At 50.4% G+C, this 14,292-nt stretch overlaps 1 protein-coding gene across 4 annotated transcripts in view; it reads right to left on the reverse strand.

The window, feature by feature from the left end:
• Positions 1-1,068: 1,068 nt before the first annotated feature.
• The window catches only part of SPTBN1 (spectrin beta, non-erythrocytic 1), a 185,345-nt gene continuing 172,121 nt past the window's right edge, over positions 1,069-14,292 (reverse strand). For 3 of the 4 annotated variants that reach the window (XM_040993465.1, XM_040993466.1, XM_040993467.1), the window contains 8 exons: positions 13,997-14,081; positions 12,181-12,377; positions 10,937-11,049; positions 10,270-10,333; positions 5,626-5,864; positions 4,614-4,787; positions 3,041-3,083; positions 1,069-2,385 (listed from right to left, as the gene is read on the reverse strand). In XM_040993465.1, the coding sequence (XP_040849399.1) occupies positions 2,167-2,385; positions 3,041-3,083; positions 4,614-4,787; positions 5,626-5,864; positions 10,270-10,333; positions 10,937-11,049; positions 12,181-12,377; positions 13,997-14,081 (1,134 nt within the window). In that variant the 3' untranslated portion in view covers positions 1,069-2,166. Of the gene's footprint in view, positions 2,386-3,040; positions 3,084-4,613; positions 4,788-5,625; positions 5,865-7,939; positions 10,334-10,936; positions 11,050-12,180; positions 12,378-13,996; positions 14,082-14,292 lie in introns of those variants that run through there. The other variant, XM_040993468.1, reaches the window with a different exon arrangement.

Raw genomic sequence — 14,292 nt, forward strand, 5'->3', positions numbered from 1 at the left:
TCCGGGATTGCTGGCAGGGCTTTCCAGTCATTGCCCCTGCTTTCTCAGGAGGAGGCTGAGCCTAATCAATGATTTCTAAGATGCTTCTTCCCAACTACACATCTCGGATTGAGGATGGACCAATAGACCGTTCCTGAGCGGGGCAAGGACAAGCAAGTGGCCTACAGACAGACAGCCCTGGAGGTATGGGAGAAAACACGAGGTCTGGTATAGCTGTGAGTGCAGGACTGCAGCCAGACTTCACAGGATAATCCCAACACTCACTAAAGAAAACATGCAATAGATGGGGCCAATGTAGATAAACTAGGACTCCATGGCCCTATGCTGACGTCAGCAAACTGTAGCCCTCGTCACATTTTGTCTATTGCTTATTTCTGCACAATCTGTATAAAGTACATTTTAAGTTCTGTCTTTCCCATGTTTTTCTTCATATTTACTTGCTTGAAAGGCAAAATAACAGAGACAGAAATCTTCCACCTGCTGGTTCTCTCACTAACACCCACGCTAGCTGGGGCTGGGCCAGGCAGCAGCCAGAGCCAGGAACTCCATATGCAGATGGCAGGGACTCAAGTACTCAAACCAGGTGCATTAGGAGGGAACTGGATCAGAAATGGAGGGATGACACACCCCAGCTGCAGATGTAACATCTCAAATGTGTGAGAAAGGCAAATGAATATTACGAGGCATGGGAACACTGTCCAAGATTCAAATGTGTTCCTAAATACGGTCTTAGAACAGCGCCAGCCCCGCTTGTCCCCACAGTTACAGCACAGCTGTGGAGTTCAGTAGCGCAGCCAACCAACAGAACCCCCGGTGTTTATCATCCAGGGCCTCGGACTGAGCCTTCTGCCACCCAGGTGTCAGAGCTTTAGGTCAGCACGTCTGACAGACAGGATGTAGGAACGAACCAGCCAAACCTTCCCAGCAGCCTTTGGCGAGCTGCAGTGTTCAGAGCTGGTCCAGTGTGCTATCCAACGCTGCCAAGCCTGCCCCGGGGGCCGACTTTCTCTGCAGCTTCCCGACCCAGCGCGACGCACTGCAGCCCCAACAAACCAGGAGCCATTGTGCTAGATTTAAAAGCATTTAATGACATAGCATATATTTAACAGATGGGGCAAAAGTTGAGAGGTACAGGTCGTACAACGGAGCACCAGGCCTGAGCGACCGCTCCCCCGTCAGGCCCAGCCTCTGCAGCTCGTTCCTATCGATGCCAGTTTTTTGATTGTGCAGTAAGATGAAAATTTGTCATTACAATAGTTACAGTGACAGAGAGATGCACACTATGTATCAAAGAGCAAGGGAATGAAGCAAATTATAACACAGTGTGGCAACGCACGAGCAAGTAACCATTAGGGTAACATGACTTTGTCCAGTAAATGCTTCAGTTCCACTTGTACACTTACCAATGATTTAAAGGGTTTATTATACATCTAGCTTTATTATACTTTGTACTAGAATTATCTCAAACATACAATATAATGTATTTCAGCAAAAAAAAAAAAATTGAAATTACAGATTATTTAAAACAGTATCAGTTTTCTATTCCTTCGTGTCCACCGACATTCTGAACCGCCGTCGCAGTGGCTGCAGAAAAGCCGCGTGTCGTGTTAGTAGGTGGCGCCGGATACAAACGGTTTGGTCTGTAACAGTTACGGAGGGCTGCGCTGTGGCTGTGGCGACATCATAATACACGGTCTGCTGAATCCTGGCCACTTCTGATCGGCAAGACTGAGGGTGACCCCCGGCAGCTACGCGGGAGAGAAGGGTGGCAGGAGACGGGGCCACCCCGCCCCTGGCGAGCACAGGGGCGTGAGCACCGCTGCCTTGCATCCCAACACTAGAGGCGGGTTATTTCCAACACAGCCTCACAAAATTGAGGAACGAGTTTCGGTATTGGGCTCTCATCTATATAATTTCATTAAAAAAAAAAAATCTGGCCTTACCTCTGCACCTCAAACTTTTGTGACTTGGAGATAAAGTGTTTTAGGTGTATTTCCCTTCTCCCTTCCCTCCCCCCCCCCCAAGAAATGCTCCATAAATTAAAAAAAAAAAAATCAACCACATTGAGGAACGTTAGGCACAGAGAGTAATGTGTTGGTTCTGAGCTTGCATGCTGGAATTTCACTGGAAAGGTAAGAGAAGGGCAGGACGTGAAGGAGAGGAGGTTCATTTCTTTTTGCCGAAAAGGCTGAACCGCTTCTCTTTGTCTTTTTCTTTGTCCTTCTCCCGCTTGCCGGGACTGGACTCGCTGGTGATGGTGACGACGCTGGTGGGCAAGGTCTGTGCCCGGCTGGACGCCGGCGTGCTCTGTGTGCTGGCGGACACTTCGTGTTTGTCCGAGGAGATGGCCGATGAGATGGCCTGGATCCAGGCATTCATTTCCTCCTGGATAGGGGAGGGGACACAGGTTGAGATTCGCCTACCAGGCTGCGGCTGGGAGGTGCCCTGGCCCTGCTTGTAGGCTGGTCCAGACTAGCCAAGCCGTGTGCCACCGGAGGTGGGCGGAGTCAAGCCCAGGCACCTGTGCTTTACCAGTATGGCAGAAGGAACACGGACTGTCACTCCGGAATAGAGCAGAAGAAACAGGGTACCCTCTGCGATTTGGGGCCCAGCCTGGGAGGTGCTTTTTCACATGTCAGCTGTTACGCTAGTGGCTTCCTCCTGGGATGACCACAAAGCAGCTGGTGAATGGCAGCAGGGTACAGTGTGCAGGGGGCCTGACTGGGCATCAGAACCCATGCCCAGTCCGGGAGTCACCTCACTGGGCCTTGTGTCCCAAGGCAAGCAGGCAAAGCCATCTGCCCACAGATTCTGCGCTGTCTGCTCTCCCTCGCCAAGGGACGCAAGGTGACGTTCCTGGCTTCCTAGGTTCAGAAACAGCACGGGACCTCGCCCAGTGCTAGTGATCATGGAGGCCAGAGCTGAGACAGAGGCCGCCGCGGCTTGTGACACACACCAGCAAGATGGATCAAGCAATCACACTACAGATACCTAGAACACATTCCTAAGCATCCAAGAGAAACACAACTTAGAGACTTACATCATCTTTGGCTTGGAAGAGGTACTCATTGCCGTCATTTAGCCTGCAACGTCAAGGAACAAAAGTAGGTCATGATTTAACTTCAGAAAAACAGAAACAAACCCAAGCAGCTCTTATATTCCTAGGTGGACTATAAAGAGGCCACAGGCATCCTAGCAGAAATGCCAGCCAGAGCCCTGCACACAGCACTCCTGAGGAGCTCCTCAGACCCAGCAAAGGCTCCCTGGATATCAGGCTGCCACAGAGGGACGGTGTGGTATAGTGGCTCAGATGTCCCCTGGGAGACACGCATCCCATACTGCAGTGGGATGGGGGTTTAGTAATTAGAGCCCCCACATCCTGTTATAAGAGTGCCCAGAATGAATTTCCTGCTGCCCTCCAATGCGGAGCCTGAGAGGCACAGTAGTTGGCTCCCTGCCACCCCCAGGAGATCTGCCTTGAGTGCCTGGCTCCGGGCTCCGGGCTCCGGGCTCCGGGCTCGGGACTCGGGGCTCCGGGCCGTGGCCCAGCCCTGGTCGCCACAGGCCTTCAGGGAATAAATCAGTGGATGTCTGCCTTCTCCATCTCTGCCTCTCAAAATAAACACACACAATAACAAAATGTTAAGCTCTTGTGAAATTCTGCTGCTGAGCCTATATTTAAATCCTCTGCATTAAATTTGAATTCCAGGGTCTCTGGCATGGAGAAAAGGTCTCCCAGGGTTTTCTTCCCACAGGTTTCAGAATAAAAGCAGTCACGCGTGTGAGGACACCTGTAGGCATGGAGAGGTGTGCAGGTTTGGAGCATTCGGTCAGCCACTACATTGCTGTGTCGTGGGGTCGCTCACCGACAGAGCTCAATATGGCATGCTGCAGGCAGGCGGCACACTCCTCGGCAGCCCTGGCCTAACGCCACGGGCACACAGAGCTAAAAACCAGAGTTTCCTCGGATCTCAGGGCAAAGTGGTACAAAGTTCAATCACTGACTTTTTATTTTTAACTGTTTTTAAAAAGACAAAGGGATTTTTATCTGACTATGTTCAAGGAGAAAGAGGATTTCCCAGCTTGGAGTTGCTTTGTGGGGATGTGATATGGCCTGGGGGAAAGAGACACACGGGACCAGATGGCTCAGAAGCAGCTGCAGCGGCCACTGGAGGTCAAGGCAGGGGCTGGCCCTGGGACCCACCCAAGCATTTCCTGTTTGTCTCCATCTGGTTCTGTTATGACTCATTCAACCCAGCTCCCAGTTAACTGAGGAGCAAAGAGCAGCATTTCCTGAGTCTTGATAAGCAGAAATGATGAGAACAGGTTTTTGAAACTTCCCTCAAACTGGGGACTGGGATCATCCCAAATCCTAGGCAACAAGCTATATGTTCCAGGTGTCAAGAACCTTTGTTTCTTTTCCTTCAGCGCTCAGCTGGATCTGTAAGCCACAGGGAGGTTGGTGGCAAGATCCCCAGTCCTCTAAAACTTGGAGACCTTCAGCCTGCACTTTTCTGGGGTGGTGAGGAGTGGGGGTGGTCTAAGGTGGCACAGGGGACCTATCGGAGAACACCGGTCCTGCAGGCACACACACACCCACTCCCAGCCCTCACCGGAGCTTGAACACGTGTTTCTTCTTCTTGTAATCCAGGGCCACTTCGCACAGGGCCTCCTTCAAACTCACGGGCAGCTCGCTGTGGTAGGGAATTCCTGACGCCGCAGTCTTGGCGTCTTTGTAGAAACCCATCTCTTGGTTGTTGATGACACAATAGACGTTGTGCCAGGACCTGAGTGGTAGAAAGAGGAAGGTCAGGCACCAGCCATCCCTGCAACCTCCTGAACAGAATCCAGAACCCGACACACACGCAAAACGGCCCTCACACAATGTGACGTGCGTTAGGGACCCTCACTACAAGTCCTGTCTCAACTCAGACAGACTCAAATGAAAGGGTGCTTGTTGCTACTGGAGCAGGTACCCAAGGGCTAGGACTCCGTGTGCGTGTGGGGACATCCCTGGTGCCTCCGTCCCTGGCATATGGGCACTCTCCATCTGACACTTGATGTCCTGTGCTGGTGTCTAGTACTCCCCACTGTGGTCCCCTCTGACTGTAATGGGGCACAGGCCAGATCTCTCAGTTGGAATGTGCCTGTCCTCAAGCAGCAAGTTCTGTCAAGCAGGCAGACGCAGGGAACTTCAGGTCAATCAGCGCCAGGTGGCCTCTGCCCCATGGAATGGCACACTAACATCGCCCTATCACCTACGCTGTCCTCCACAAGCATGACTTAGAGGTGGTACCACTCCTTTCACATGCAGTGTACAACCTGCACAACTGTGCCTGGCAGTCCTGGGAAGCTGGGTCTACTGGGTAGACACACAGCCTTTGGAGTTGGACACACCCTGCTTTGCTATTTCTGGGCTTTCTACTGCCAGAAACAAGCTTTTCTAGCCTCCCACAGGTATCTTCATCCGTCAAAACAATGTAACGAGTTGAAAGGAGGTGACAAACATACAGAGGCTGCCTTCCACTGTCAGTCCCAGGAATGTGACACCCCAGGGATACATAGGATGAACCAAGTCCTGTGATCGCTCGCTGCCCAGCCACTTCAACCTCTAGCGGGCATTACCTGCTCGAGGCTTTTTTGTTGTGGGCCTCCCACTCGTGCTTCCGATTCAGGAAACCTTCCATCTGGGCTGAGGGCGTCTCCTGGGTTCTGGCCGGCAAGGTGGCGGCACTCTGGGTCGAGAAGCTGGTCTTGGCTTTGCGATCAGAGGTGGGGGAGGGGATGGGGCTGGACTCCTTGGAGCTTGTCCTCTGCTCGGCAGCGCCATTGACCATGTCGCTCATGTCTGCCGCATCTGCCATCTAGGGACAGTGGAGAGGCCATTCAGCTGATCCCATGAGCCACAGGGGCGGGGGGGGGGGGTGAGTGCATCCATTCCTAAACTGACTCGCACACGTGGCTGTGTATAAATGCCTGGCACAGATCGAGGCAGTACAGTAAAACCATTGCAACACCCCACAAAGCCAGCTGGGCACCAAGGACATTAGAAGGTGGGGATGGATTAATACCCGCCCGTTTTATGGGGAAATGAGAAAAGCGAAAGGCCAGTATGAGTTTTACTGCACTCGACTCCTCCGATCAACCCATTTTCTCTACTGTAACTCAATCATCTCCTCTTAGGGTTATACTTTAGAACAAAGACAACAGTAACAATCACACATATTAAAAATGAGAGAGAGAGAGAGAGTGGACGTTATACAGCAGCCACCTTACAACCAAGGATGCCACCAGAAGGGCCGGAAGTTGAAGCGCAAGGGCATTCACAAACAGATGGACAGACAACGCCACCAAGAGCGACACGGCATTCCCCCAAAATAAGACAAGGAAAGACCTCTGGCATCTGAAAACGCTCTCTGGTTCTCTCCCCGCCCCACCCCTCAACACAGTGTCATAAACACATGCAGAAATTAGGACGACAGTCATGCATTTCACGTCTACCATCCCTGTTAGATTTGGGCACTTAAAAGAGCTGGAAGGCAATGAGGCAAGTCAACAAACATCAATTGAACCACATCTGCCGAAGTTGTATCGTGAGTGGGTGGTAGGTTGTGTTAAAGGAGCTGGAAAAGCCAATCACAGTCACTCAACACCACACAGCTATTTACCCCCAAACAAAGACAGAACCAGGGCCTTCCCCATCACGGGCTGCTGGATCACGGTGCCTCGCTGTACTGAGACGACAAAGCCCAGAGCGAGCCGGGCTGCCGGCGGCTCTGACCCTTCCGGCTGCAGACGTCTTCGGGAGCGTTCCTTTCCAAGCTCACTTAAACTGTAACCCTCATGGCTTTTCGGCCTTGGACATGTAGTAAGGTTCTTGAATTCATTAGCGCTTTCAGCCTGTGTACCGTCAACTGTGGACCATTTCCCTGTAGCAGCCCCCCGGCTGGTAACACCCAGGGCGTGGGATTAGCGAAGTTACGAAAGCTGGGTGTGGCTGACGCTTTAGTGGATTACAGACAACCTGCACCCTTCATACACGGACAAACATGGAGGTGTCAATGGCACGCTCATTAGATACGTTCCCCCACCACTGCTGCCCAGAACCAAAGTGGCACCAAATTAGCAGCAATGACCTTGACAGGATGAACGGCAGACTGGCCACCACCACCTCAACGCTCGGCCCTGTCGGCTCTCGGGAGCTGCTGCTGTGACCCAGGTCTTATTTGAATGGATGGGTCCGGAGCTTGATCAAGCCAGCCCTTTGGGAAAGGGGCTGCTGAAAGCTCTAGCAGGAGGGAGAACCTATTTCTATTTTACATCCTATCTACACAAAAGATCAGAGCATCTGGGATTGGGGTGAGGGGCTTGGCAATTTAAGGGCATTTCTGCTTGGAATGCTTTATTCTCAGAGCAACAGGGGAGTCAGGATTATTGGGGCAGAGGTAGGTGTGTGTGTGTGTGTGTGTTAGTGATTATCCTGGCCCTATAAATGCCAGTCTGAACACCCTTATGCTTAAGAGCATTGGGTCATTGAAATACTTCTTTAATACTCAAAGGTAAAACTGCAAAAAGGGGAACTGAAAAAAAAGATCCCTGAGCCAGAAAGAATGTTGGGTGGATTTTTATCAAGTTGACACACCTCTTCTAGTGTGAGACTTCATGACATTTCTTGTGAGGAGGAAGTGTAAATACAGTCTGGAAGGCCAGAGTCCAGGTGTGAGTCCAGAGAGAAATGGGGTTAGTATATACAGAAACCAGGTTAAAAAAAATTTCGTGCTGCAGGTTTGACTGGAAAACTGCTAGTGATAGCAATGACCTGGGTATGGAAGTTTACGTGGGAAAAGGCTAGAATTGACCATATACATGGCCAGACTCCAAGGCAGGGCCACGGAGGCCTCTTCTGAGGGGGATTCTGCAGCAAAAATTTTTTCTTTTAGAGTTAGAAGGAAAGAGAAAAACCCCAAACCAATATGCAGAGATCATTAATGTTTATGCAAATGAATAACTAACCAAGAAAACAAGGAAAAATAAAAGGAACAAAATGAATTTTAATGGACATGTGCTTTAAGCATGCCGACAGACAGCACACCGCGAGCAGACACTGAAAGCAGTCACAGTGCTGTGATCACACAGTGGGTACAAGTGGGTACATCCCCGCCCCCACCCCGCCCACCCCACAGGGCTTTTTTTTTTTTTTTTGGTTGGTGATTAGCCCAGAGTGCTGTAGCGGCTGAGCACGCCTGATGGATTCAAGTCAGGAGGTGAACAGTGAACACAAAGGCAACATGACAGCTAGTAGCATGGGAGCACTGGATTCCCAAGGGCACGAAGCAACACAATTTTCAAGTTCATTAACTTGAGTCTCTGCACCATCACTGAGAAAGAAAAAAAAAAAACCTTTTTTTTTCTTCTTTCAATGTAATCCAATCGTAATAAAAAAAAATTTGCTCTGGTAAGCGATAATTCATATAAAAATTCAATAGAAACATGAGAGTGAATGCTGGGATTCACTTTCCTTCCTCATGTGCATAGTCTTTTTCTTTATTAGAAAAAGCATAAAACTGGATATCAGTCATGATGATACAAAATTGAAACACACACATACATATATATATATGGAAACATCACATATATACATATAGGTCAGTGACACACAGAGTAAAATTTGGAGCCAAAACATGCGCCAGGGCTTCCTGACGACGAAAGATGATGAATTCTGTGTTTTAAGGCAGAGACCCAATGATGGTGCACACTATCCCCAGAACACAAGAAGCTTGGCATCTATCTCTATACCCATCTACAGTCACAAGTAGATAGATATGTACATAGATAAGGAGAAACAAATAAGATGCTATATGATGTTATCCTGACAAAAGAAAAAAAAAGACATGCATCATGAAATGAAAAGACAAATTAGACTTAACTCATGGAGAACACATATCAAAACAGGTTTATGATGCTACTGAAACATCTACGTATGGCAAATGAGCGAGTGGATGTCTCATGGTGTAGTATGGATTTGGTTTAGTTTTTATCAGTACCAGAAAACCACCTCTTTCATCTGCTCCTAAAGAAAGGGATTTTTGCTTAAAAAACAAAACCGACAACATTTAGCTCCCTGCTGACAGCCTGCCACCCTACAAGACTCCTCACTGGGGAGTTCAACAAATAGCCCTGTGGGAAGGCCTGCTCCCTCCCAGAGTGGGCCGGCAGAGACCTGCTGGGGAGCTCCCGTGTCTGCTGACCCTGACTGCCCGGCACCTGCAGGCACCTGCGGTGTTCAAGTCATCGGGATGAACCCAAGTGACTTTAGTCGTGGTCATCTGAAAAAATGAAAACATTGCCACCTCAAGTCACTGGTTACAGGGAGGGGCTTTGCAAGTCTGCAGGCTGGCTCCCCCAACACCCAAGGACTACCGCCCCCTCTTCCTGCTGTGTTTGTTCTGAGTCCTGGCGGTGTCCACATGGATCAAGACCTGGGTGGCGGCGGCAAGTGGCAGGCAAGCCCACAGTTCCCAAGTCAAAACTTGGCAGGAAGAGGCAGCAGGGAAACCGGCTTGTAAAAACTAACACGTGACCTGAGCGTCTCAAAATGGTTGAGATTCTGTACCGAACATTAAACCTAGCTTTCTGGAGTCGACCTTTTTGTTTTGCCACCCTTAAAAAATAAAACCAAACAAAACTGAAATGCATTGTGCTTGGAATGTTCCATAGCTGACTTCAGGCTTTCCTTGGGCTTCTGAAGGTCTCCTTCCTCACCCTCACTAGCAAACTGAGGCAAGTTAATAAGAGCTGTAAAGGAGGCTACACATAGCACGGAACTGTGCCCTGTTAGTACCACTGGGTGTGTCATACCTGTTAGAGTCTAGTTTTCTTCTTCATTAGGATGTAATCACATTTAATCTCAATTATTCATGAAAGGGTTTCGCTGTAAAATCTTAATAAAGTAAAAAGCTCACAATAAATAAACCAAAAAATAAGTAGGCTGCTAAAAGGCAACTGGGTATATCCATCACTTAGAGACTCTACTAAACATGAGTTAAACACAAACAAATATAAAACCAAGGAAGGCTACGAATTAAGTAAAATTTCTTTTTAACACTTCGTGTGAGGTGGGAGCCAAGGAGCCAAAACCAACAGGCTTTGGAAAGAACGGTTCTTGATAAATGGTAGTGAACTTCACAGTCCGGACCATGGCTGCTCACTGGCTGTCCGTCTGCTATTAAAGTTTTTGTAGTTTTGGTAGGTTTGAGAGCGGTAACTAACCCGTGGAGATCCCTGTTCAGCCGGCAAACCATTCTGGGAAACTTGTTCTCCTTTTGAAGTATCCCTGCGAGGGGAGAGGGGAAAGGGAAGGAAGGGAAGAGGGTGGGAAGGAGGGAAGGAAAGAAAACGAGAAGGGTGGGGGAGAACCACATCAGTCACTTCGATCAAAACCCTTTCCCCTTCGAAGCCCTCTTTCACGGAGCGCAGTTGTGACTTCCCAAGCCTGAAGCTTCAGACGAGCCTGCAGGAAGCCCCATGCCGCCGCTCCCGGCCCATCACAGGCAGCGCCAGGGGTGCTCATGAGGCTCTCAGCACAGCAACCAGCTGTGTGGAAACAGAACAAGGCTTTTGCCTTTTATATGAGGTCACCCAGTACAGCCTCAAAACCATGGGTCTGAAACCTGGGCAGTCCATGGTCTCCATCTAACCAACTGGGACTGTGTGTGTCAGCGTGTGTGCGTGTGTATATATATATATACCCGTGCCACTCACAGAGCCACACGGCTGTGGGCAGGCCAGCCTCCTCCGTGTTACTCAGGGGTGACTATGCAGTTCTGGGCAGGCTGCACAGGTCACTAACCGGAAGGGCACACGGGCAGAAATGCCCCACAGGTTCCTCTTGTTACCAAGGCTAAGGCTCCAGCCCCTAGGGCTGCCTCTAACTCACCACTGTTGCTGGGACTCGGTCTCCTCTGAAACCTTTGTGCTTGGCTCAGGAGAAGGCGGTCGCCTCTTCCTCTCTTCCTCCTCTTGCTGTCTGCGCACTTCCAGTAACTCCAACTGTAAGGGGGAACACAGCAGGGTTGGGCAGAGCCGGAGGAAGGGGCTGGGTTCTGCCTGGTCGGTTTTCTGCATTGACTTTTGCCCAGCAACCAGAGACTCCGATATCCTAAGCAAACTGACAACAGGTGTACAGGAACTGCGGTGACCTGAAACTACGGCAAAATGCCTGGCTCCACGGGATGGCAGAATTCCTGAGTTGCCTGTGGGTCCCAGGGAGCTCAGGTTTAATTCCAAAACTGACTGTGCAGCTTTCAGTCTGGACACCCTACGAGAGCTAAAAAGCAGCAGACATAGCCGCAGTAATACTAAAGCAAGCTTGCGCTGTGGTGAGGCTCTGGGTTCAGCCCAAACCAAGGAACACATAAAGAAGCCACGGAGTGGCCTCATCTGAAATGAAGCCTCTTGGTGAGCAATGTAGTAGTTTTCAAAAATAAAACACCAGAAATTTGAGAGGCAGAGAGAGGGGGAGAGAGGCCATGCAAGCACTTCCATTCACTGACTCACTCCTGAAATGGCCACAATGGCTGAGACTGGGCCAGGCCAAAGTAAGGAGCCAGGAACTTCATCCATGCTTCCCACAGGACTGACAGGAAGGCAATCACTTGAGCCGTGACTGCTGTTTGCCAAGCAGCAGTTCTGGCACCTGTGAAGAGGCATGCTCTCTTGCAGGAGCGCAAATGTTTCAGAAGATGGAAGCAGCGGTCGTACAACGGCCCACTCCACGCCTGTGATGAGGTTGGCAACCAGGATGACACGTGGCCTGGGTGAACCAGCCTTAAGGCCGAGCTATGCTGAGTGAGAATTCTAACACTGAAATCCTCAAGAACATTTTTAGGCCGTGCCCCTTCTGGAAGCCCAAGCTTGTATGGGGTGTAAGCGAAGAAAGTGGGTCAAAAGGGAAAACCTATTCCCAGGCTGGGAGCCACCCTAACTGGTCAATGCAGAGTCCCAGACCAGTCCTGCCTTTCTCCCCGGTTCCTATTCCCCAAGCATCACCACCTTCGGGAAGATTCCTACTGCTCTGTAGGAAGCCAGACAGGAGACTGAACTCCCTAATGACCCAGGCCAAGCGGGAGGACCAGGCTGCCCAGGAGAAGCCACAGGCGGAGTGTGCCTGCCACTGCTTACCGTCGTCAGCCGCTCCAGGGCGGAGAACCTCTCGTCCCAGGTGGCTGCAGACTTCTCAAATGCCTCGTGGCGCTTGATGAGCTTCTCCACCTCGTCCACGCTCTGGCCTATTTCTCGGCTGGATAGGTAGGGCTCCTGTCCCAGCAGCCAGGCCTCAGCCACGCTGGCATCCCTTGAGAACTGATGGACCTCCAAGACTGCACAGAGCACCAAGAGCCAGTGAGCCAGGACCTGGGACTGCTGCCCTCTGGTGGCAGCTATCTGCACAGCCAGCTTCCAGGCCATTCTAAGCAATGACTGTAATTCCTAACTTTGTCAGCGGTCACGTTAAATTTAGAGGAAAAAGAACTGGATGGAATTGACACTACATTTCAGTCACCCAAATGTAAAACACAGCATTTCAGCATGTTGTATTTAAAAGCTACAGAAATCCATTACATCCTGGTGTTTTTCTTTTCAGTCTAAATGCAACAGATATTTTATACTTGGAACAGGCTCATTGTACCTTTTTGCTTGAAAACATTTCTGGTTTCTGCATTGCAGTGTCAGTGGTTACTGTACTTAATCACAGCTCTATAAGGCATATCCTGCCCTTTCCACGAGGCCAGCCTCACAGCCATGCAGGGCAGCACAGAGCACCCTTTGTTGGGTGACAACTGGGTGTTGTGTTCTGGGTGGAGGACAGGGAAGGAAGGACGGAGGAACACTGCAGAAAAGGGGCATGGTGTGGGCCGAGGCTCTGTTTCATTCTGTTCCTCCACATACAAGGTGGTAGGGCTTCCATCAGTACCACCGCCTCAGTTATGAGAGCATGGGTTAGAACTCAGCTTTGCGCTATGGCCGCATCTGGTCCAGCCATGTCCTGGACTGTGCCAATGAGCAAGGCACTGTGAGCATCCATGCTCCCAGGGGCTGGCCGACCTGTTCCTTGTGCAGCCTTGGAGCCTCCGCCATGGCTATATGGAGAAAATGCTGCCTCTGTGGTAGGGATGGACTGGCTTGTCAACGCAGGCACTGCCCAAACCATCCCTGTGCCTCCACAACGCAACCCAGCCTCTACGTCACAGCAGCGAATGAAACTGCCTTGGAATTCTTACAACGTATAGACCAAATTCTCACCCAGTGAGTGGTCACGGCTGAGGTTCTGAGGCCTTTGTGCCGCCCCCTGGGTGTGCCTTCTCCGGCTGCTATAAACAAAGACCTTTCACAAAAGGAGGTCTGGACTTGTTTTCACACAAGGTACACATGGGCTGAAAGCATTAGGAAAGAGCCGGAATGCCAAGACAGAATGGCAAGGCATGGTAAATAACGATGGGACCTGGGGTCACTCACAGCGCTCTTGCCAACTTTGAAGTTCTCACGCTATACTTCAGAAGCCCTGTGCTGAGGCAGTAGCAGCAGAACTGCCCTCACAGGTCACTGTGCGGAATGACCTGCATGAGTTTTACGACACTTGGAACAAGGTCAGGTCATGGCCAAACCTTAAGGGCTGCGATGCTGTCAATCTCCCACTTGGGACATCACACACAAGATTTCAGCTCAACTTGGCACCTTCCTGACTCTGCACTAGGAACTCTTCTTGAAAACAGCTGCAGGAGCAGGGGTGGGGGTGCTTCTAGCTGAACCCTCCCAGGGGGATGCCAAGTGTCCTCACTGTGTTGTTCCGAAACAACACCCCAAATCCCGCTTACACGGTGGGGCTTGGTCACTGGGTGAGAAATTTTGAGTGTGCCACAGGAAACTTCCTATACATGTTACATTAAAAAGAAGCATCCAGAACTCAAAACACAGAAAGACAAGTGAAGGCTGTCCTTACTCAGTCTTAACCACTCCCATCGGTCTTCCCACTTGTCGATCATCTCTTTTCTCTTTTCTGTCAACTGCAGTAACTTTTCCTTGATCTGTGTGGAAAGAAGGACCCCACAACATCTTACTGGAATGCACCACACCCTCTGTCTTCCCCTTGATGGACAGAGACCAAGCCAGGGATCACCTAAGAGCATGCTCAGCTTGGCAACGGTCTTTCCAGAAAGGGCTGAGCAGGAGCCTAGGCTGCTCCATAGCTGCTCTGTCCCAAGGAGGCCTTTCCCAATTCTGCTCCCTGTGACAAAC

This window comes from Ochotona curzoniae, unplaced genomic scaffold (assembly GCF_017591425.1).
Source record: "Ochotona curzoniae isolate NIBS_2020 unplaced genomic scaffold, NIBS_Ocur_1.0 contig_883, whole genome shotgun sequence".
Taxonomy (NCBI): domain Eukaryota; kingdom Metazoa; phylum Chordata; class Mammalia; order Lagomorpha; family Ochotonidae; genus Ochotona; species Ochotona curzoniae.